This window comes from Sphaeramia orbicularis, chromosome 12, assembly GCF_902148855.1.
Source record: "Sphaeramia orbicularis chromosome 12, fSphaOr1.1, whole genome shotgun sequence".
In the NCBI taxonomy this organism is placed as follows: domain Eukaryota; kingdom Metazoa; phylum Chordata; class Actinopteri; order Kurtiformes; family Apogonidae; genus Sphaeramia; species Sphaeramia orbicularis.
The window spans coordinates 76,086,530-76,110,888 of record NC_043968.1 but is presented as its reverse complement, the minus strand read 5'-3'; the positions used below and the strand labels follow the sequence as shown (position 1 = coordinate 76,110,888).

Genomic DNA, 24,359 nt, shown 5'->3' with positions numbered 1-24,359 from the left:
TCCTGGGACAGTTGCACTGTTTATTTCCATGCAGTAATGTCCACATTTGTCCAATGAAATTGTACCTAGTAAATATTTCTAAAAAATCTATATGGTAAAAATAAATAAATGTGAAGTCAAAACATTTCATGTAGACTTAAACATGTAGTACAAATTCATCTATGAGTTTTACATTCTAAAAGGTAAAATGTAAATTTTCAGACAATTACTACTTTAAAAAAAAGGACAATTTGACTGAAATTTGATACACAGAATTGTATTGTTCAAAATCGATCAAATTGTTGCGATTACTATTTTCTCAGTAAATAACCCTTCAAACAGTATCTAATGGCATTGAAAAGTATTACAAAAACTGAAGCTGAAATTCATTTATTCTAACCCATTCTACTGATTTGTTATTTGCGTCGTCATTACTGGTCATAACATGAAATGGGAAAGTCTTTAACATTCATCCAAGGGCAATGCCAATGGTTTCCACATAAGGAAAATCATCACAGTATACATTTCCAGTCTGTCTGATTGAGCTTACAGTTTACATACTAGATGAATAAACTATTGTACTTTGACAATTGAAATAGTGAGTCAAGCTAAAGTTCTTGAACTATCTGCAGAAACACTACAAGCAAATAGATATGAACCTTGGCAAAGTAAGCAGATGAAATGATGTGTGTGTCCTTCGATCTTCGAGTCTTAGTCTCTGTGAACTGGTTTACTTTGTGTTCATCTGTGAAGGCTGCAGTGAGGAATCCCGTGTATGCAGTGCTGCTGTGGAACTGTTGGGGGAAACCACCAGCGCAGCCTTCGGTTTTGGCCCGACCTGGCACTGATCTGTGCTCAAAACAGCACCATCAGGACTAATGAGTAGCTTCGATGCTACACTAGTATGCATACTTAGTGCTGAAGTCTGCACAGAGTGTTTTCCCAGTGCTGAACCAGACAGAACCGCGGGTGGATGGATGCTGTCGTTGGTCTCCAGTGCTGTCATTGGCTGGCTTGCAGTGACTATAACGGTGCTGCTGGTGAGTGGCATGCACACAATAGGAGCCGATTCCAAACGGTTTACGGTGCTTCCAATCGGTGGAACTGTGGCAATGGGCAGAGTCTGCATCCTCGAAACTGTGCTCACAATTGGCGGGACAGCCACTGTTGGTAATACTTGTGCCCGTGCACCACTGAGGACTGGATGAAGGACTGCTGGTGGTGGTTTTCTGACAGATGTATTGCCAAGTCCCATATGTAGCAACGCTTGTGATGGAGCAGTGGAAGGGGCAGCAGCTTGAACCGCTGTCTGCTGGGGCCGGACAGCTGTTGCAGAAACAACTTGTGGGTTAAGAGAGGAAGGATACAAACTGGGTGCAACAGAGGATGTGGGTGCTGGATTAGGACTGAGCAGAGAAACAGCGGATGGGTTGGGTAAAACAACAGATGATAATGCAGGTGCTGACAACCTGGGCGAAGGGAGTGCCAGTGTAGCTGAAATGGCGGACAAACATTCACCTTGTGTGGCTGTACCGGCAACTGCCCTAACAACAGCTGGCTGCGAGACGACAGCAGAGGAGCTGGTTGTTACTGGCGAGACTAGGCCTGCACCATCCAACCGGGGCAGGGCTGACACCACAGTGGGTGCTGATGCAATGTTAACAGCCTGCAAGGCCGGCAACCTTGGCAAAGCAGATACTACATTTGTTTTACTGGCTAACAGTGTGGAGCTCAAACCAGTTGCTCCTGTTAACTGGACTGGTGTGACACTGGGACTGGCTGCTACCAACGGTGGTCCAAGAGCAGGTGTGCATGCTACAAAAGGAGAACTGATGGCTGGTACACTGGGCAGCCTGGTTGGGGACTGGGGTAAAACTGATGCTTGAGGGGCTACAGTGACATGGCTTACCCCCTGTAGGGGTACTGCTGCTGCTCCAGTGGTGACAGCACTTGTACTAGGCACTTGTTGTGCTGCAGGACTTGAGATGATGAGGACATGGGTGCCTGGACTCAAACCCTGTGGTGGTACGACAAAGTGTGCATTATTAAGAACGATATGCGTACCAGCGGCAAGGGGTGTGGTTGTGTTGATGACTATTTTCTGCTGGATTGTGCCAGTAGCAGATGTGGTGACTGGAGTAGAGGCTGTTGTTGATGATGATAAAAGGTCCCCAGTGGTACTAGTAGGTTTTGTTGTTGCTGAGTAGATCTGTGCTTGGGTCTTATTGAGAGGAAACTGGAGTGAAGGTAACATGGACGTTTTAGGAGTAATGCCACTTTGGATATTTGGGGAGTGATGGACCATGGCAGGTATTGAGTTTTGAAATGGACTACTCTGTACTGAAGTTGTTACATGAGCATGACACTCACTGGCCAGTGTATCTGTGGACAGCCCAGGGTTCTTCTTTGATGTGTCTCCTGCAGGGAAAGAGTCCACTGTAGCAGAGGATGTGGTTGTGGAAGAGACTGGTTTGGAGATCACAGAGAAGGAAGACATACCTTGAGGATTAGAGGCAGTGGGCGGTGAAGTGTGAGAGGCCAGCAAGGAGGAACGGCTTGAGATGATGTTTGAACTTGGGACTGTAATCTGTCCAGTTGAGATGGGTTTTTGGCCTGAATCAGAGTTAGATACTCTGTTCTTGGAGGGAGAACGCGATAGGACACCAATGGTCTGTCCGATGGTCGTCGTCTGTCCTGAAAACTGGATGTGAACGCCTGCAAAAGTTGAAATCAGATAAAAATAAAAGCAAGAAATCAGTTTGTGTATTCTGCTGCAGTCTTTCCTTCCATCCTAGTATTATGTGGTTCAGTAATGTGATTGATAGGTCCCAGGCTAACCCAGTTTAACCCTCTCTACTAGTCAGTTTCAGCACAAAACTATCTCCATTTCATAACATAACATGTTGCGTATTTTTAATACCCCTCGGCCAAATATAGCGATGTCACTATATGTCGTCACTTGACCTTGAAAAAGTAGGTCAAGAAGGACCTATTTTCAATAGGCTTCTGCTCCATGCCAAGATGCATCCACAGGATAAATTTGGTGACAATATCTCAACATATTATTCAGATAATGCGACCACATTGTTGAATGGACAGACAGACAGACAGATGACAAAATGATCACAATACCCTTCTGGCCAGAGTTGGCCGAGGGGTAAAAACCACTCTCAGCCTTTGTAGAATCAATTTCAGGTTCAAATCAAGCCAACACAGAAATGAACAAGGTGTTGTACTACTGATCAGATGGGAGTTACTCATTTAGTTGTTTCATTTTTTGTGATTTTATAGACATTTTCTCAATTTAAGTCATCTTTGGGTAATTATATTGTTGCATTTTGTTGTATTATTTATCATTATCATATATCATATCATTTGTCTACTGTCTGTGTTTCTGTGTCAGAGAATGTGTCATGATGGATGCAGTTTCTACAAACCAGTTCTATCTACATTTTCAAATAAAGTAACCTGAACCAAATACTGTGGCACATCTTTTCTAGTTGTCTGCACATAGCAAACTTACTGAAAACATGCACAAGCATGTGCTAAAGATCAAATAAAAAAAACCCACCTGAGGGCAAGGTGATGTTCTTGGCCTTGGACAATGGCTCGGAGTTGAGGCTGCTAACACACTGGCTTGGGCTTACTCCCATCTTCTCACTGGATAATGGAGTAGCCAGCCGCTGTCCGCTAGGTGCTGCAGCTACTACCTGCTTTGGAACTGCTTTGGAGCTTTGCATGACGGTCATGGATGACGTCACTGTGGGTTGACCAATGAACATGACTTGTGAACCGGGGAGTGTTTTCGTGGATGAAACCCCGACCATTGAGGAGGAAGTGGAAGAAGAGGGAGTGACTAAGATAAATTTAGTGACTTGTGACATTTCGTCTGTACTGGTCCGTTTCACAAAAGGTTTGCTGATGAACTCTGCTGCTGTGGCACCTTGGGAAGCACCAGAATTAGTGAGTGAGGGGACAACAACAGCATTTTTTACTAATGATGGTTGCAAGCAAGAACCAGACCCTGCTGTCTGTGTTAGTAGAGCACTCTTTGTTGATTCAGTACAGCTAGCTGAAATTTTGGAGCCTTGAGTTAAGGCAACAGTAGAATCTACAGATTGGCTTACTTGGGCTGTGACAGGAATGCTTCCAGTGACAGAAGTAACCATAGGAAGTCTGACAGTAGAGGGGGACTTTAATACTGAGGGAACCTGCCTCTGAGTTTGGGCCACTGAGATACTTGTCAGTGCTGGGATGGTGCATGAGGAAGTCTGGGCGGGAATGGAAGGACAAAGAGTTGGTGATGTCTTGGATACAAGAAAGGCTTTAAACTGAGGTGAAATAGTTATGATGGGACTGGTGGGCAAAGAACCAAGAGCATTCTGGTCTGAGGATGTCTGGACTTTCACAATCCCAGTGTTGCCTCCTCTAGTTGTTACAAGGATAGACTGCGAGTCACGTATACACACAGTCTTGAGTTCCTGTTTAGGGTCTGTGGACTTAGCAGGATCAGTATAAACTGCACTGGCAGGAGTCATGACAGGTGAGTGGTTTGGTATACATTGTGATGTAGTAGTCTGAAGACTACGAGGCAGTGTACCCTTGAATCCTGCCGTGTTTATGGCCGTCTGCTGCAAACCAGGGGAAACAGAAGGAGAGGAGGTCCTCACTGTCCTGGCATCTTTTAAAGGTGCCACTTGCTGAATAGGGATTCTGTTTTCAGGAATGGTGAAACCAGGCACATTGGTGGACATACATAATGATGTGGCCACTTCAGGAACTGGGTCCTGAACTCTCTTGGACTGTTGTTGATGTAACAACGATTTTTCTTCAGTTTTTTTAATAAGAAGGTTAGAAGGCAAAATTACCACTTGCTGCATTATCCTCTCTCCAGCGTTTTGGTCCACAGCAGGATGAACAGAGATCTTGACTGGGCTGCTGCTGTCTTTCCTCACAAGATGACCCAGCCCCTCAGGTACCTTGTACACCACTTGGACAGTTTTTGGTAGGGTCTGGCTTGGTTTGGTCTGCGGTGATTTAGGGGGAGCTGCCATCATTGTGGCCAGTCCTGGCTGTGGAACTGTTGGTGTTTGTTTCACCTGGCCTTGTGCCTGTGATTGCTGAGCGTTCTGCTGGGAACTAGATGAAGAACTTTGTGCTTTTGAGAGTTTAGTGGTATCCACTGCAGAGGTAGGCAAGGAGGAGACTACAGGCCTTTTGCTCTGTCCATTTATGCTGTTGACTCCGAGGCATTCAGCAGGCCGTTTCATTAAGGTCACTTTGTTTCCCACACTCTTGGCTAGCAATGTGGGGATGGGCGTGTAGCCCTTAGGTAGTCCAGTAGTGAGGTGAAGGATGGGGGGTTTCGGTGACACAGTAGTCTGGGCTGGTATCCTTGATGCCCATGCAGAGTTGGAGTTGCTGGATTGATCTGAATGGATCAATTCGGATCTGGACTGCAGCTCAGAGTCAGGGGTAGAGGAACTGTTACTCGTACCAGTCTGAGGTCTGGGCAGTAGACTAACACCTTTATCAGGGCTGGCCAGTGGGATTTTTAGATGATTTGGAGTGATGTACGTCATGGTTGTCTCTCCAGCAGACTCAGTCCCAAACTCCCTGGTGCTTCCTGAAAACGTAATAGAACTGTCTTTTAAAAATGAAGGGGTCATTACTGTGTAAAGCCTGTGAAATTCTGGGCTGATACCTATACAATATATATAATAACAAGCGTCAGCTAGCTGAAGCCAATACCCTTTTATTTATTTTGTTTTTGTTTAAATCAATTCCTCCTTCTGGGCCAGGGAAACAAATAAGTCTTCATCATTATATAAAAAAAACTGAACTTTGAGCCCATCATGCAATCTTTGAATGAGCAAAGATTCAGCTGTACAAATGAGAAAACACTAAGACAGGCTTCACAGTAAACAACAATCAGCAACATAACAATCACTCAACGCCATCAGTGAATATCATATCATTTCCCAATAGCTGATGTCGAGTCAACAAGGATTATACCTGCTAACACTGATTTTTGACTGATGCACCAGTGCATATTAAGTCAAAAGGGTTATCCAATGCAACAAGAACCAAAACACTTGATAATGATCTGGTATAGCTGCAAGTTGCATCAGGAACATGTCAAGAAGTACATTATACCCTCCACATAGAAGGAAGTATTTATAGACAGAAAAAGCATCCGTCTCCTTGACTACATGGTGCTGAAAGATACCCAGTACCATGAGTGTGGCCTAATTGTCTTATAGATCTTAATCATATTTGTACTAACAAAACTAATGATAAATGAATGTCCAGTCACTGTAATGACTGGACATTCATTTCCCTGCAACTAAATAGTCTCAGAAATCAGACAGTTAACTGCAATGAAACATTTAGGACCAGACATATTATGCTAAATCGTTATAAAATAATCAAAGTCTGAACATTAGATTTAAATAAAGTACATTACCCCCAGTCCAAAGGCCTCTGGGAACCACATGCTCCAAGTCTTCCTCTTCTGATCTTCTGTATTGTTCAGTCAGTAAACACACCTCTTTACCTAAAACCCTCTCCTCGTCATCATCTGACGATGATGAAATACACTCCTCACGAACAAAGTTGTTGTACTCTGGATGCTTCTTGAACACCTCAAATTCCTTCTTCAAACGAAGCCTGATGAGGACCCAGAGGATAAAATAAATTAGCAACACTTTCCATCTACTGTATTTGTGCTGTGGAACTAAAGGTAATATTGCTGTCACGACATCAAAACAACCCTGCCTGTGCTGCACAAGACAAACAATGTCAATTCAGTATCACTACCTCATAAAAATGTATGATACAATCCCTACTGGTCAATTTATTTTGAGATTGAGAGCTCATACAATACCTGTTCCTTTGATAGGCCTTTATGAGTTTAGGTTCCCATGGGGAAAGCTCATTTAGTAGCCGGATTAGAGTGCTGTGGAGGTCTTTCACTGCCTCTCGTCTATAATACCACCGACCCTATAATTATGAAAATATAAACTCTGAAATTATAATTTTTTGCTGGTGCTTTGGTACATACCTCAAATCATCAAATTGTACTAACAGCACACAATGGATTACCATCTGAAGCTTGTAACCTGCTCTAAATCCTTAGTTTATCACACAAAAGTATTAGTGCCAATGAACATGACAGTGCCGTGTAAATGACGAGACTTTGTGTCACTGCTTACAAACACAGACAGTAAAAATGCTCAGATCCGTGCCATATGAAAGCGTTTTCTAAAGTAAATTGCAATGCACATTTCTGTACCAATCTAATGCAATGAACTGATGCCTAAGGATTTTAAGGATTTCAATTGTCATCTGAGGAATGTACCAAAGCAAATGAAGAAAATTTACTCAAGTATATGTGAATCTTCTTGTCAGAGCTATGACTGATACCTACCAGTCTCTTTTTAGTGCTCTCCAGGTCATCCAGCTCATCCTCAGTCTTACTGATCAGCTCTCGTAATTCCTCAAGACTAGTGCATACCAACTACAGAGAAACAGTACATGGAGGTAGAAAACAGGATGTTAAAGGATGTTGCAATTTCACTGACTACAAAAATACCGTAACAGACTGGTCCACAGCAAGAAATAGTCTTTTAATAAAAAAACTAAATTACTACCTTAAAAGATGGTTCAAGCGGAGGTTCATCCTTAATTTTCTTTGAGGTTTGAAGTTTTTTGCCTATCAAAGAAATGACAGATATAAAGATAAACAAATGAGAAAAAAAACCTAATAATATTGCAGCAAATACACATGCAAAACTCTTGGGCCACCATTTGTCATTACTTCTATCTCTTTAATAAGATACAAGTATTGCACAGTATTGAAAACTCACAAAAAATGAATAACAATTAACAACAAAAGATGATCATGGCAATAATAAAATTTTAAAAATACAGACATTCATCTACATCGGTAAATTAAATGATGAGGGCCATGATTGTAGGGTTCTTCACTATTAAACAGCACTAATGAGTCAGGGTCAAAGCGTTTTAGAGTTAGGAGGTTCCATGATATCAACCACACCCATCTGTCAGATCTACACTGAAGTAAAGCACATGTACGAACCAAACACCTGCCAGCACCACAAATCTGTGTGGAACTTCCTTATAAATGTGGGTTTGGAATTATGGGGTACTCGAAGAAATGTTCGTCAGAAGTGACCTTACATGTGCAAATGTTGTGACATAACTAGTTATAGATGCAACAAATTAAGCAGGAATTGGTTATAGAAATCCACTCGATTTTTGCCCAAATGAATATAAAGATAGCTTTGCAGCACCTGGAGGGTTCAAATTCAAACTGTATTAACTATTAGGGTCCAAATACACAAATAAATGAACCAAAGACTGATAAAAGTGGGTTTAGATAAATATGAGCCCTTTAAACTTTCAGTGTGACCTGTTCAGCGACATGGTGGGATTAACCTGAGACAACTGATAGGACGAGTGAAACTGAGGGGTTCTGAGATGCAAGTTTCACCAGTGGATCTGTCTTTGGATACTTTTTTTTTCTGTAAGTGCAATATCACACTAAATGTTTTTCCAGATTTTGGTTTTCCACATTTCCTGTATTTTCTGTTTGCATCTTGATACAGTGAAATGATAATTTTAACTAAAGATGCACCGATACCACTTTTTTCCAGACTGAGTACAAGTAATTACATTTGAGTAGTTGCCGATACAGAGTACAGATATGAGTACTTAAAAATCCCATTCCAGTTGTTAGTTCCTTTTGTAAATGTGCTTTATTGTCGTTGTCATTAGTCTGGAACAAAGTGCTGCTACTGACATTTAATGTGTTGGAATGAGCGTTTGTCAATCAATCCACCAGGGGGCACTGCTCTTAATTAACCATTCTAGACAAATACCACGAAGAAAAGTAAAGTTTTTTGAGAGGAAGAAAATCAGTAATAGCAGACATGGAGACGACAGCAGTAACACTATTGTGATACTAATGTTGATATCGCTGAGGGTAGTTGTCATAAATTTGTCAGTAGTTTTTCTCTAAGTCACACAGTGGCTCTTTGAACAGATCCTCTTCCTCCACTGTTCCCGCTGGTATTCTCCGTCTGGGTACGCATCTGCCAGCACCTGGAAAACGGATGGAATGTACGCAGAGGACGGACAGAACGCTCCGTCTGCATCTGTCTGTGTCTTTAACGTAACTTTTGTCACCATCACTTATTCAGTTAAATCTCCACACTTGCTGACATTACTCCATCGCTGCGTACCTGCTTCACTGAACTGTGAATGTCATGCTGTGGTAAGTAGTATCGGTGTGTTTGTATCGAAGTACTTTTGCGAGTATGAGTACAAGTACATACACCGAGTATTGGACCCAATACCCGATAGTGGTATAGGTATCGGTGCATCCCTAATTGTAACCTAAAAAAAAAAAACCAAAAAAAAAAAAACTATGTGCCATGATACAAGTATTCCATCCATTTAACTGTATGCCTGAGACTTTTCTGGTACCTGCTTTATGTTTCTTCTTCTTGTCTTTCCTCTTGTTGGCTGTGGACCCCTGTTGGATGGCAGACTTGGCCCCTTCAGCTGCAGACATACTCATCCTGTCCACCTGCTGCAGCTGCTTGTACTCTCTTTTCACCCCCAGCAGCTGTTCACTTCCTCGCTTTTTCTTCCGCTTTTTTTTCTTAGTCCAGATTCTGTCATACGCCCTCTCTTCGCTTGAATTTTGAGTGCTCTCAGACGACAACTGCGTGGCTGGCCCTGAGGTGCCGTAACCGCACTCGAGCGGCTCAGACTTAATGTTACCAATTTTGCTTTTACAGCATTCCGAGCATGATGATCTTTGGTGTCCCTGAGTGGGACTTTGTCCATGGGCTTTCACTGGTTGTGTTGGGGACCTGCCAGTGTAGCTGTGCTCTACCACACTGAGACAGGGCTCTTGTGTCACTGTGTTCATGATGCATATGGAGCCCAAAGAGAAGCCTGGCTCCTGTTTTAATTTGAGTCTTTTGGATTGATGCTCCAACTCCACCCTTTCCCTTTTCAAATTATTTTTAACGTCGCTTCTCCTGATAGGGCTTGTAGGTGAAATCGACAAGGTGTTAGTATGTCTATCAAAATCCTCACAGGAGTCTCCGTCAGATGACTCTTCCTCCTTTTTCAGTGACCACAAACTGAATGTTTCGTCATCTTCCTCTCCCTCAGCTTTTTCCTTGGTAAACCTCTGTGTCTCTGCTCTTCCCATCCCGTGGTCAGCAGAGTCTCCTGTGCCCAAAGAGCCACCGAAATGCCCAACGTCACTTTTTTCTCCCTCAACCTTGACTGTACTGGACTCTTTGCCCTCGGTTCCTCGTTTTACTTCAACCCTTTTCACCAAAACAGAAGGGAAAGGAAAAGCAGGGGGTGTGCTGGGGCTTTGGCAGTAAATCCTCAGGTCTGCCCCGCAGAAATGTGGGAAGTGTATATAGGCATTCTCCTTGCTGTCGTAGCCCAAAATAGACTCCCTACATTCATGGATGGGCTGAGCCAGCACAGCGTCCTGCACGTCCTTCTGTGTCTCATACACATGATCACACAGCCCCTTCAGAAGCCATACGCGCTGGTAGAAGGGCAGCAAGTGGAAGGGCTTCTCTTCCAAGGGACTGACCTCTCCCAGGATGCTGAAGAACTGGTGGCACAGGCCCAGCTGCTCAGCCCGACCTGGCTGATCATAACAGGCACCGATAGTTTGATACCAGCCCATGACCCGCTGCCTGAGCTCCGACTCCCACCGGCGGTAAGGCAGAGCTGGCCGGCGATGCAGAGTGGATCTTTTCTGTGGTGGGGACAGCAGGGAAGACATGATTTTGGACAGGAGAAGGCTACAGCGAGGCATTAACAGACATCGCTCCAACTCAAAAAATATAATTTCAGGGAGGTTGAGGGCGGTCTGAGCCAGACAGAGGAAGTGTCCTATAGCTGGGAGTTCCCAAAGGGTGTCCACAGTGTAGGGGGACGCCTGGGACAACAAGCTCTGCTCCCATTCTTCCACCTCTTTGGCTGACATTTCTTCGGCCTCTTTCTTCTCAAGTTCACGTTGTCTGAAAAACAAAAAAAAGGTTTCTAACCAGAGCTTTGTGACAGAACAGGTGTTTCTTTTATAACAATGTCAAATTATAGTTTTATATTGGGATAATTATCATTACACTGGTTAGTTTGGTTTAAATTGTTATCTTTGCTTCCAAAATGCCTCAGAGATGGTTTTGACTGAATTTCTCTCAGCATTGATTTTGGTTTTAAAAAAAAATCCATGTCTATGATTTTAACCCTTTGGGGTCCAGGGTCACGGCCCCATGATTCAATCACAGGACATTTTCAACACGTCATAGCGTCGGAAGCCGGTCACGTAGACCACTAAGGACAACTGCATTCGAAAGTGTGGACTTGAAACACTCTCCCGCTTTTTATTTGATGTTGATAGAGTAAATACGAACGGAGATATAATGGCTTGAAATGAGAGCAAACGAACGTGAATAAAAGTATGAAAATGAGGTGGGGGGGCATTATATTTCTGACCGTATCTTCGTCATTTTTTGTCCTTTTTCAAATCGGGAAAAACGGGCCGAATCTGCGGCTTCTAATCCACAGACTGCATTAGCATTACAGGTAAGGGTGAGAATGACCCCCACCTGAAACGGATTCGGAAACCGGGATGACTTGGGGGGGGGGGGCACTTACATAAAGATACGTTTTTTACGTCAAATATTTAAGTATAATTTTATTTTATTACTATTTTATTTATATATACCTAATATTTGGAACAAATATTCACTTTTAAAGTCTTTGAAAAGGTTCGTTAAGCATCTTTGTGTTATTTCTGCATTAAATTATGTAAATTGGATTTTATATTTTTTGTGTGTTTTTTGGCCTTTTGTGTTGATATAGTAGGCTAATGTGAAAAAATAATAGGCAGATGAGATAAATGAAGTTGTGCTGAAAAAAAATACCAAACATAGGTATAGTAAACATTTCTTTATATAGTATATAAAGGCAAAATCAAAAGTACTCAAAAACAGCCAAAATAGGATCAGATCCCCAAGGGTTAAATGTTCTACCTCCAAATTTCTAAAATATTTTTGGTGCTCTAACTGTAAATAATAATTTTATCTACTACTACTTTAAATCTACTTTCTTCACTGAGGAAGAAAAATCTCCCATTAAACTTTAAGGAAATATTCATGTTTATATGTCAACTCAGCATGAACAGGACATCTTACAGCTTCAGACATGATGTGTCCCAATATTTATGTCCATATAATTTATAAACATCAATATTTCCTTCCTACTGCCTTTGTTTGTTGCTACAGTTGAAAACTATTTACCTGTGAATATTCTACAGAAACATATGACATTGTATTACGCGCAAATGAAAACTGACAAAGTTATAAATGATGGGGATGTGTATTCGATCACTGGGAATTTGTTGCAGCTACTCAAATATTGGAGGAAGGGATCATCACCATCTGTTATGTTGCAGCTCTTAAATAAAATGTACTATCCTGGTGTAAAAGTGTCTGCTGGTTAGCATGTAATCTTTATCTGCTCTAAGTATACAGCTGTTTGGCTGTCTGACAACACAGGAACAGAAAAATAAGAAACTACAGAATTCAGCTGGATGCAAACGTGTAATGAGAGCTCAGAGATTGGATGGATGCAATGACTGTCAGTTCTACCCAATCTGATCTAATCTGAGCTAATCTGATTTGATCTAACCTGATCTGGTCTACGTGACAATGAAAGGGCTAAACATGGTCTATCTGTGATGACACGTTGAGCTTGTGCTTTAAATTGCAGTCCTGAAAACTGAAAATCTGTCACTTACAAACAATTTGTAAACCCAGCTCTGGATCATATATGCAGCATTTTCTCACTACATGACAGACGCAGGAAACCAGTGGGATTTGTCCACATTTGCCCGATAGCCCTGTCACAAAGTACTGCGATAAAGATTGTGACTGTTATTATGTATGCACCTCCATCCTACTGGAGAGTTATACTTTACTTTGCACATTACAGCTTATTATTGTACCATACTGTTAAATTATCTAGATTTCTTGGCCTATTCTGTTTGTACTTACTTCTACTTTATTATGTATAGTGGGTTTGCTCTTGAATTCTATTTTTTACTATGTCAAAGGCTGTTGCTACGCAGCAATTTCCCAGATTGAGATCAATAAAGTCTCTGTCTATCTGTCTATCTATTAACTAAAAGGAGAAAAGAATCAAAATAATTAAGTTACTTTTATTCATCATGTATATTATTTAAAATGTGATATAATTAGAAATAAGTCATTCTCTGAAGTCATTTTATAGAGAGTGTTCACTGAATGTTCATGAAAATGTACTAACATTAAATATACAATTATTTGGATATGAAATTATCACTATTTATTTGTGAAATTTTGGCAATATCACACATCATATCATCATATCATAGATTTCTCAGAAGGTTTTTCTCCTCACACAACTAACAACAGTGACTTAATCTTTTGTTTCTAAAATAAATAAATCGAGAAAACCACGCACCTCCTCTCTTCCTTGGCTCTTTGCTGCTCTTCCAGTCGCAGGGTCTGGACCATGACAGACTCGTGCCCACCCACTGTGATCGTCGCCAGGCTACGGGGAGCCAACCTCCTCCTTGTGGAGGTCCCTCCTGATACTCGTTCCTCCTCTACACCGAAACGGCCTTTGGATGTCACTGCCAGGGTTGTCTTTTGACGCAGTGTCCTATTAGACAGATAAAGAAAAAATACAGGCGCTTGTTACAACCGATGACATTCTGACCTCCTCTGGGAACAACATGTGTCTCATTTTAGGCCATTAGCATAATCTAAGCCTGACAATAGTTTGTAGTTTTGTACTTGAAAACAGAGCGAATTGACACATTTTATCATATTTGGGACAAATGGATCAAGTTTGTATCCTCCAGCGGCCCAGAATTTGTATCACTCCTCTAAAAATGTCCTCTTTTTTTTGTCATTTCCCTGTATTTTTTTCCTTGTTTTATGTTTTTCTGCATAAATGTGTAATGTTCAAAGAACACAGAAGTATTGTAATGTTATGATTGTTTTTAAGTGAGAAACACCGAAACTGTAAGCACCCGGTTCATATGTTCGTTTTTTTTTTGTTTGTTTAAACACTTTTGTATGTATAAAATAAGAAATACGAAAAGGGCTCTATTAGACAACAGATGTATGAATGGTAATGTTGAAGATATTTTGTTGCCTTTTCCAATAAAACAAAATGAAAAAAAAAAAAAAGATACAGAGAGAATTATGAAGTAGCTACTGTTAAGTGTTCTTTCACCTCCAGCTCAACAAAAATCTGTCACTGTTTTCAACAGTAAAACAAGTGGGTAAAGATATGATTGTCATAGTACACACAATAAGGAGGGTACACCATCATCATTTTGAGCCAAAAAAAGAGGAAAAACCTGCTACATCTAAACAAGATTCAAATGTTGACATTGAACTCTGAGACATAACTAAAACTTCCTCTTTCATTGCTTTTAATTTGATCTAAACAAAAGTGCTTGACACAAAAGTAAAAGATACAAAAGCCTATTACTGAAATATACAATGAGAATACTGACACCAAAAAAGAAGTGGACATTGTGATGAAAATACAATGTTTCTGTCAATTTCATCTAGTGGTTTCACACGACTGAACGGAGATGATGATCACCATTATGCTAAATAAGTACAGTTGGCACAAATGAGTATGATAAAACCATAATGCAATAATGGAGGTAATTGTAGGAGTAATTAGTTGGTCTAAATAAATAAATAAATACATAAATAAAATTTTATGTAATAAACAAATAATTGTGTTAGGGAAATCAAGTCAAGTCTTAAATAGTGGCCTAGAAATTAAAAATAATAATAAAACACAGTCCCAGTCATGAAGTCCTTCTTGCCATTCTGACAGTGATTATACTTATTTGCTTAGATTTATTTTTTATTTACAAAATTATTAAGTAATTAAGCTATTTGACATTAACAGGGAAAAAAATGACTCAAGTTCCATTGTTGGCTAGTCAACAACACAGATGAGCAATATGGGCAAAAAATTCAACCTCAGGATTTTTTTCAGTGTTATAAAGGATTTAATTGATTGTTTTCTGGCTCCATGAACTGAGGGCAAACCGTGGTTCAAACATTTCAATACGTGCTCTATATGACTGGAGAAACACAATCTCAACTAAGACATAACAAAAAGAAAAAAGTTTGCATTTTGAATTTTTCTTGGGCGAAAAAACTGAGGGAATAAACAATTTTCAGGATCTTCTCTTATTATTAAGGGTAAATTCTTAGGAAACATTAAAAAATTTGTTTAAGAACATTGTATCACCACAGCTGTGGTTAGGGTTAAACACTACCATATACTGGTTCTGGTGCACATTCACCTCTTGGATGTTTGACTTGGTGCTACTGTTGTTTTCCAACTTGTCCAAGACAGTGAGTGTCTGTGTTTTGTGTTTTTCTTTTGAGTCTTGTGTCAACTAATGCATTTGCTTAAAATCCTTTGCCATCCCAGTCTTAGTAACTTGAAACAAATCCTTGCAGTGTTTCTCTTTCAACTGTTTGGACCTGTTGTCTGGGGTTTTTGTTGGTTACTGCATTTTATTTGTGCCAAAGAGACCCTGAGGCTCTCTTTACTTCTATATATCCAGTGGGCTTAGCTCTATCAATTATGTGTTTGTGAACAAATATACACTGTACATAGTTTGACAGTCTAATTCAAAGGGCTACAGCACATTTTAATGGCATATTAGCAGAGTTTCAGGCAAATCGGGTTTTTACTTTCCATGTTCCCAAAGATGCAGTGAAAGTATATCAATATATTAAAAGCTGCTGGATGACCATATTATCACACAGCTGATGCAACATGAAGTAACAACCCCAAGAATACTTCTTGAAACTAGGAGATACTGTAAGTTAGGATCATTTTAAAACCTCTAAAAACATGTCTGAAAGAGTTTTGAAGAATCATGAGTGCTGACATATGTATAAAAGTGTAATTTAGTTGTTTTTACCTGGATAACAATGTTAGCTTCTGCTCCAGCATGATTTCAAGCTTCTGAGCCTGCTTGGAAATCCAATGGTCCACCCCATGGTAGCGATAGCAGTTCTCCAGCATCAGCCTGAAATCTGCAACAAACTCTGTTATGCTTTCATACTCCTGGCTGATGAACTTCTCCTCTATTCTACGCAAGCACATGGACTGCCTGAGATGTGCGTGGCCCCTGTTCCGGACCCCTCCAATGCCATGCTGGGCCTCCTGATGTCCGATGGGGTGTAGAAACGGGCTCGTTATTGTTTTGTTCTTGTCCAAGAGAAAGCCAGTGAATATCCTATAAGCTTGCTGGACCTCATAGTTCATATCCTCCTCGAAGCTATTGCTGTTGGTGGAAATACAAACCTCTGGCAGTGAGATGTCACTATTTGAAAACTCTGACATGCCGTCATTGCTCAGTGCCAGGGGGTCACCTTCAGCCACTACATCTTCTCTGTCACCAGGACAATGTAATGCTACCATAGTCTCAATTTCACAGGTCCCGTTACTGAGTTCCTCAGTTAGGCCCAGGTCGTCAGTGCTGCTGCTCATCCATGTAGACTCAGATGGCATGAAGACAGAAGGCGGCTGTTGGGATGCTGAATGTGGGTCAGGCAGGTCCTGGCTGGAGAACACCGGCTGGATACAGGCTGCACTGAGGGGATCTGACACCGGCTCCTCATCCATTGCACCTGAAGTGGGTAACAGGTGTCATCTGTGGTTAATTTACATATTGCGATCAAAGTTGAACTGCGTTTTGAAGCAAGGAGACACTACACCAGACCAACCGTTTTCCCTTTTGCAAAAACTTTATTTCCAAGTGACTGTCAGTGTTCATCCTGTCAGATATCTTATTTCCTGCCATGACAGCCGCTCACATGAAAACAGCCACATGACCAATCACTTACTTTGTGTGATTAAGTCCAAATTTCTACTAGTATAACTTTATTTATCTGCATGTCTGATCTTTAACAAACTTTCCATTTCCCTTGGATCTATGGTTAGCTAGCCCGAAGTTAGCCAACGGTAACTGGCTAACGGTACTTAAAACAACTCAAAGTCAGTAAAGTTTCTTCTGCTTACTCATTTAGCTATCAACGGCACACTCCCTTATCACGTCCGGTGTCCTGGTCACGTGTAATAAAATAAGAGCAAAACAAACTGACCAGAGGCAGAGCTCGGCTGCTTAAACAACATACCTCGACGTCTTCAGTGCGGCTCCAGACACGCACCGAGCAGGATAGCTGTTAGCAGGCTTAGCAGCCACAGCAGCTTGCTAGCCGGGCTAGCTTGCTATTGTTTCCAATCTGGGGCCTGCGACTGCTGCCTTCGCTATCCATGGTGAAAAATTTGTAGCGATTAAATGTCCAGCAGAGAAAAAGTTAAGCAGACATCTCATGTGTTCGGCGGCCGCAGTGATGTCAGTGTCGGTAAGATGGCTAAAGGAGAACACTGACTGACTGTCCGACAATGCATTTCACTTCAGCACCACTAGCCTTCCTGCTAATCAGCTAGCTTTTCCAAGTTGACAGCTACTTTGACACATGCAAACATTGACAGTTTTACTTTACACGGTATTTTGTGCCATGTGTCACATCTTCCAAACACGGTATGGTTCTCAAAAACCTCGTAACCGGGTGGGTTTGCTTGCTTGAAGACCCGTGCACCGTCCACTCCACTTCCACCCTGACTGAATGCGCGTGCCCGTCACAAATGTGCGCAGCTGACGTAACTAGCAGGTCGGGTTTTCGCACGAATATTGTTATTTTGGTTTCGAACTTGCCTCTAAAACGCAATCACTGTCCCGCATGCTGCATTATTTATCTCATTGTGAGTGTAATGCTGGGGTGTCAAACATGCGGTCCGGGGGCCAAATCCGGTCCGCCAAAGGGTCCGGCGCGGTCCGGTCTGTGGGATGAATATGAGAAATACAAAACATTACACGAAGATACCGGCTAAAATTTACTTAAGGGGTCAAATGAGTAGCCATTTTTGTAATTAAAAAAAAAAAAAAGTTGTAAGAAATGCATAGAACTGTGTTGAAATAATGCTAATACATTTGTGCACAGACTACTGATATTATTTGACAGTGGAAGCTATATTTTCACAAACATTGGATTTTGAATAGCATGTGTATGTGAAAACTTTTGCTGGTGGACGGACGTGACATTACCCATGATGATCTGGTCAGTACCAGTACGTTATTAGTATTAAACTTATATACTATATATATATTTAAACTGTTTTTAATGGTATTTTATTGTGTTTTACAGGTATTCTAATTGTATTCTATTTGTACTGTTTTATTCATCTTTCGCGATGTAAAGTTGCTTCTTTACAGTGTTATATGTACTCCACGTGTCTCCCCCTACCTCCCCCTCTCCCCCAGTCTCTCTATATCTCTATCACTCTCTCTTTTCTCCTCCTTTACTCGCTCTTTAACCCCAGCTGGTCAAGGCATACGGCCATCCTTCAGGAGTCTGGGTCTGCTCAAGGTTTCTGCTGTTAAAGGGAAGTTTTTCCTCGCCACTGTCACCAGTCACAAGTGTTTGCTCCTGGAGGATTCTGTTGGGTTTCTGTAAATTTGATTTGATTTTGATTTGATAAAGCACTTTGTGACTCTGTCTGTGAAAAGTGCTCTATAAATAAAATTTACTTACTTACTTACTTACTATTGCTAATTCTCCTCTTATTCATAAATGTTAGTATTGTGGATCTAAAACAATAACAGCTGACACAAAAACACAAAATGTGGCAGTGGACAGATGTGACGTGGTTGTTACGGATCCCATCATACTGATGCTCGGCAGCCATGTCACCGTTTCCATAAATGATCCCTGTGCAAAAACTAGTATCATAATTATTTATTGTATAGTTTATCATCATACTAAAGAGGAAATAACAATATAGAATTGTTACTTCTTTGTAAAAATGCTTATTATTAGAAAACTGTTGATTTAAAAAGTGACGTGTGACATTCTTAATGTATGTATTGGCGTGACATAAGCAGGATGGCTCAGCACCATACTCCATACTGAACCTGTAAAAATAAAACATGTGATATGTAGTATAGAATCTTGTAAGAAAAATTGGGGAATCCAAAAGAATAGAATATTTGTTTTCAGGTAAATTCAGTTCAAATATAACTTGGCCATTTGTGACATGAAAATATAGCATTAATTGTGATGAAACTGGACATTTTTGAGCTGAAAACATAGTTCATATGACCATCAACATGTTGAACAGAACTGAAATCCTGTAAATTTGCAGAACTTGCATTTACCAACACAAAGTTCCTTTGGGGATTCACTTCTATTGATTTCTTATGCACAAAGACATGAATAAGACCTCATAAATAATTATCTATGTCTTATTATAATAACACATAAATAAGAATTTTAGCCGAAACTAGAACAGCACTCGGAGAGCGCAGACCTCCTCCAAGGCAGGTCAGTGTGCCCCCCCCCACCCATCACCACCAAGATGTAATCATTTGTTCCTTGTGCCAGTATCAACATTTCCTGAAAATTTCATCAAAATCCTTCCATAATTTTTTGAATTATCTTGCTAACAGACAAACAAATAAACAAACAAACCCCGATGAAAACATAACCTCCTTGGCGGAGGTAATTAACAATCATTTTAGTTCAGGTTCCATATTCAGACCAATTCCATCTCAAGGGGGTCAGATCAGTAAAATACTATCATAATAATTGATAAATTATGAAATCTCAAACATTTTCTCTTTGTAAATGCAAAGATTTTCATGTAATTTTACTGTATTTACACTAATACAAACTATCATTTCACAAAAAAATGTGAAAAACCTGAACAAATATGAACAATCTGAAATATCTGAAGAGAAGTAAGTGCAATTTTACCAATATTCTGCCTGTTATTAAATGTTTTGTGTATTTGTAAATCCACTGTCATCTGTAAGTTGTAATGCACATGTGGAAATGAGAAACTGAACCATAATATTGTTAAAATTGCATATATTTTTCTTGAGACATTTTTGTTTGTTTATGTTATTTACGTTGTTTTAAAGGATAATTTGTAGATGCAAACTTTTTCCACTCTAAAACATAGAGGAAAGTTTGGAGTTGACATTATTTATATATTATTAAGCTTTTTTATTTTTTTGCTGGTTCTACTGCACATCAAATTGGGCTGAATGTGGTCTGTGACCTCTGATGTAATCTCACTAAAACCTTTTTCACAAATCAGACTCGTGCCATTCAGTGCTCAGTAGATGAAGCCTGTATTACAGACGAGGCTCATGCATCAATGAATGCAAAACTATTTACGATCCTTTTAAAATTTCATTTCCTGTGTGTCCTCCACTGAGTATGGTTTTAAACAGTGTGTACAGATCCAAACACTATGGGCCTACTAGACCTGTCTCACTGCACACCACTAGAGGTCATTAGACTCTTATGTATGATCGACCACTCAGCACTTCTTTACTACTAAGGATACTTCTGCCTTTTTTTTTTTTTTTTTTTTACCTTCATAAGTCATATCCCTCTATGAGACTGTGTACATGACGTGGATTTGTTTTATGTTGATCAGTACTTTACCATTCCTACTGGTATTAAAAGAGGTAAAAATAGAGTAAGAATACATAAGAGTGGTATATAATAGTTTATTCTTTTTACCACTTATTTATTTTTATTATATTTAACTTTTTTTTTTTTTTTTAATTTCATGGCATTTAACAAGATGAGAGAGAAACCATTTATCAGTTCTTTGTAATGCCTGTGTATCTAGTGAATTGACAATAAAAAAATCTTTCAGTCTTTGAATCTTTGAAATTATTTATATGACAGTTTTCTCATACATCACAAAATGCTTCGTAAGGTCAGGAATACAGAAGGGAGGCATTTAAATATGTATGAGTGAATTAAATAGTAATGAAACTAAAATCAGGACTTATTAAAAATGGTTTATTTGTTAATTTCAGACACAAACAATACAAAACATAGGAAAAAAAGGGAAAAAAACAAAACAAGACAAAAATACAAAACTATATATATAGAAATAGAAAATGGAACAACTGTTGTGCCTGAAAGGGAGAAGGAAGAAGGCACTGCTTATCCAGTCCTACCCCCAGATTCCAGTCCTCAGACTGTTAGTGCCTGATCACGTTATAGAACATAAGATTGTGAATATCCATAAACATATATATATATACACACCCCTACAAACCTGTACACCCATACACATACAGTCACATACACATATACATACACACCACATTATATCTACATCTGTACACCAACAATAACAGCAGAAACACAGTTAGACAATATGTCTAATCAGTCTATGTCATTGTCTAATGTCCAAAGGGAAAGCACATTATCTGAGGAAAATTACTTGCAGTATACCAGTATTGTCCATACCATGTCTTCACATTAACAGGACAGTTTGTCTGCAGCGGAGACGTGCAGACAGACTATGGTACAAAAAGCCACCAGCACATAAAGAAGGCCTCTATCTGGGACAACTGTTAATTAAGCACTTGGACCACAAGAGGCCTGAGCTTTACAGTATTTCAGACCAGCTAGGGGGTATTATCTATCTGTGACAGACCTTCTTTTTGACATCCTTTGGTGAAACCCTATGATGGATAGTATGAGACTTCTTAACTAGAATACTAATGGAAAAGTAGCTGTTGAAGACAAAAAATAGATGTCGTCATTTGGGTGTTTATCACTTTGACTTAGAGCTTCAATTCAATGGTTACCTTCCAGGAAGTCAACAGCACATTTCCCCGTGTGCACTGATATCACCCTTGTAGAAATAATTACTACATTTCATATTTGCCTGAATCTCCATTTATTAAAGAAGTGAAGTGAAGTTTCATCCCAGAACAGGTTAAAGAGTTGTGGATATCAGGCTTCATGTTTCTACAGTGTTACAAGAATACTTTTGTTTGCCACTGGGTTGTGTATTGTTTCACCTTTCCCTCACTGGGTGGTGTTTTGTTAATAAGTGGCCTATAAGTTGCATATGTTTCTAGAGGGGAAATGTTTATTTAACCCATAAAGACCCCGTGTTATTTATATGTCAGTTCCAAAATATTTTGTTCACTATATTTAACTTTTCCTAAGTGTTTTATCACAATTCATTATGACAAAATCCTCTGTATTTTGCATTTTTTCAGTGAACATCAGGCATTTTCCTATATTTAATTTACTGATCATGTAGATGTTCATAAAAGCTCAGATTAAAGTTGATGATTATTATAACAGAAACAAAGAAAACTGAAGAACAAGGTACTTTTTCAGCAAAATATGTCATTAACTGACCATAAAGCAAGTGTGTCCATCCACTCTCATTGATCCATGGGTTTTACTGGTGAATCAATGTTGTAGAAGATGACAGTGTTTCCATGGGAACTACGGAGCCTCTGAACATCCAAATGGGTCATATCTGATGACCATGAAAAGATGAACAACTGTATTTTACACCAGTTTTTGACATGTATTGATAGAATTAATGGATCAGAAGTTATTAAACATTTTAGATCAGTAAATGGTTTTGGTCATCGGTGGGTGTTTGTGTCTTTATGGGTTAAATTCAATTTTTTATTAGATTCTGTAATGCAAGCACTTGCAGGTACAACTGAACTGAAACCTGTAGAACAGCTTTATAAAAAAGTCTTCAAGGTGTTTGCTAAAAAAAACAACCTATTCGGTCCATCACTGTACAATTCTTGAAAAATACAATCTGCTAAGCTTTGAAAACTTCCAGTTTTTCAAACTCACCTGTCAAACTCACCTGTCCCCCCTCCCCACACACACACACACACACACACACACACACACACACACACACACACACACACACACACACACACACACACACACCCCTGGAGGAATTTAGAAGATGAAGAGACAATAACTTGAGTACAAGATCTGTCTCTAGAGGGGACAGTGAGGCGCCGTTCAGACTGAACTAAAACAGGTCAAAACACTATCTCTGTTATAAACAATAAGAGCTGGAATAGTCTAACATGACCATTTGTGAAATCTCCACCTGTTCCACGTTTAACCCATAAAGACCCAGCATTATTTTTGTGGCATTTCTCAAAATAATTTTTCTCTATTTTAAACTTTTCTTGATTAATTTATCACCATTTACTATAATATTATCCTCTGAATTTTGCATTTTTAAGTGAAAATCAAATATTTTCCTATAATAAATGTACTGATTATGTAGATATTTATTGAAGCTCACATTAAAGTTGAGGGGTGTCATATCCAAAACAGAGAAAAACGAAGAAAAAGAAAAATTTTCTGCAAAATATATCATAAACTGTGCATAAAATAAGCGTCTCCATCCACTGTCATTGATCCAACTCCATGGGTTTTACTGGTGAATCAATGTTGTAGAAGATGACAGTGTTTCCAAGCCTCTGAACGTCCAAATGGGTCATATCTGATGACAACGAAAAGATGAAGAACTGTATTTTACACCAATTATTTCATGTATTGATAGGATTAGTGGATCAACAGATATTAAACAGTTTAGATCAGTAGATGAATATGGTCGCAGGTGGGTCTTTGGGCTTTTGGGTCTTTATGGGTTAAAAAAGAGCTAAAAAAATGTCTGCTCAGTGTTTCATTTCCATCTCAGTAGTTCTTCTTCTTAGCAGTTTTATATTGTATTTATTGTATTAATAATGTATTGTATGATGTACTCTTTTATATAGTAATATGTTGTACACACTGTATTGTCTTGTTTGTATGTTTAATCTGTTTTTAAATGTTGAGGACTACAGATGGAAAATAGCTCCCAGCTAAATCTGGCAAATTTACACAAAGTAATGTTTTTATTTGTACTGAGTGTTCATTAATATGCACTGTCCTCATCAAATAAACAAATAAAGAGGATAATTTACATGTTTTACAGTCACATACAAATATTACATTTTACACTGTTATTTTTCTATATTTCTTTTCAGAAAAGAATAAAACAAACTATCTGTACATTTATTTTCCTGTGTATATCTCCAGTGCCTTCAATTCTTGTTTTCTTATCCCCCTTTTTTAACAACAGAACAGTAATAAAAAAAATAAAATAAATAAATAAAAGTAAATAAAAACAACAGTAACATAATATCTAACCAACAGTGGGTGTTATGTTTTGTTCCTTTTTAGCGTTCATAAAGTCTGTTCATGGTTTCCAGCATTCTTCAAATTTGTGGGAACTGTTTCTAAATGTGTATCAGATGAACATTAGCACCGGCCAATACTGCCCTTGTTGACCGACGTTGG

General features: G+C 39.5%; 1 protein-coding gene across 4 annotated transcripts; it reads right to left on the bottom strand.

Annotated features, from left to right (window-relative positions):
• Positions 1 to 6: 6 nt before the first annotated feature.
• brd10 (bromodomain containing 10) lies at positions 7 to 17,896 on the bottom strand. Of its 4 annotated transcripts, XM_030150439.1 has the most exons (11): positions 17,271 to 17,896; positions 16,058 to 16,769; positions 13,549 to 13,749; positions 9,490 to 11,063; positions 7,632 to 7,693; positions 7,409 to 7,498; positions 6,866 to 6,981; positions 6,446 to 6,648; positions 3,551 to 5,605; positions 2,479 to 2,694; positions 7 to 2,397 (listed from the first exon to the last, which is right to left on the bottom strand). In XM_030150439.1, the coding sequence occupies exons 1-11, from the start codon at positions 17,272 to 17,274 to the stop codon at positions 710 to 712; spliced, it is 6,921 nt and encodes a 2,306-aa protein (XP_030006299.1). In that variant the 5' UTR covers positions 17,275 to 17,896; the 3' UTR covers positions 7 to 709. The 4 variants fall into 4 exon arrangements, with proteins under 4 accessions (XP_030006299.1, XP_030006296.1, XP_030006298.1 ...); XM_030150436.1 differs by having other exon boundaries at positions 7 to 2,694; positions 17,271 to 17,895; XM_030150438.1 differs by having other exon boundaries at positions 7 to 2,694; positions 17,277 to 17,895.
• Positions 17,897 to 24,359: the final 6,463 nt, after the last annotated feature.

Excerpts from the sequence above, each read along its gene's own strand:
- brd10 (XM_030150436.1), bottom strand. Across the intron at positions 7,499-7,631 it reads CGCTTGAACCATCTTTTAAG|TTGGTATGCACTAGTCTTGA; the intron begins GTAGTAATTTAG and ends GTTTCTCTGTAG. Across the intron at positions 6,982-7,408 it reads AGAGCACTAAAAAGAGACTG|GGTCGGTGGTATTATAGACG; the intron begins GTAGGTATCAGT and ends TCATAATTATAG.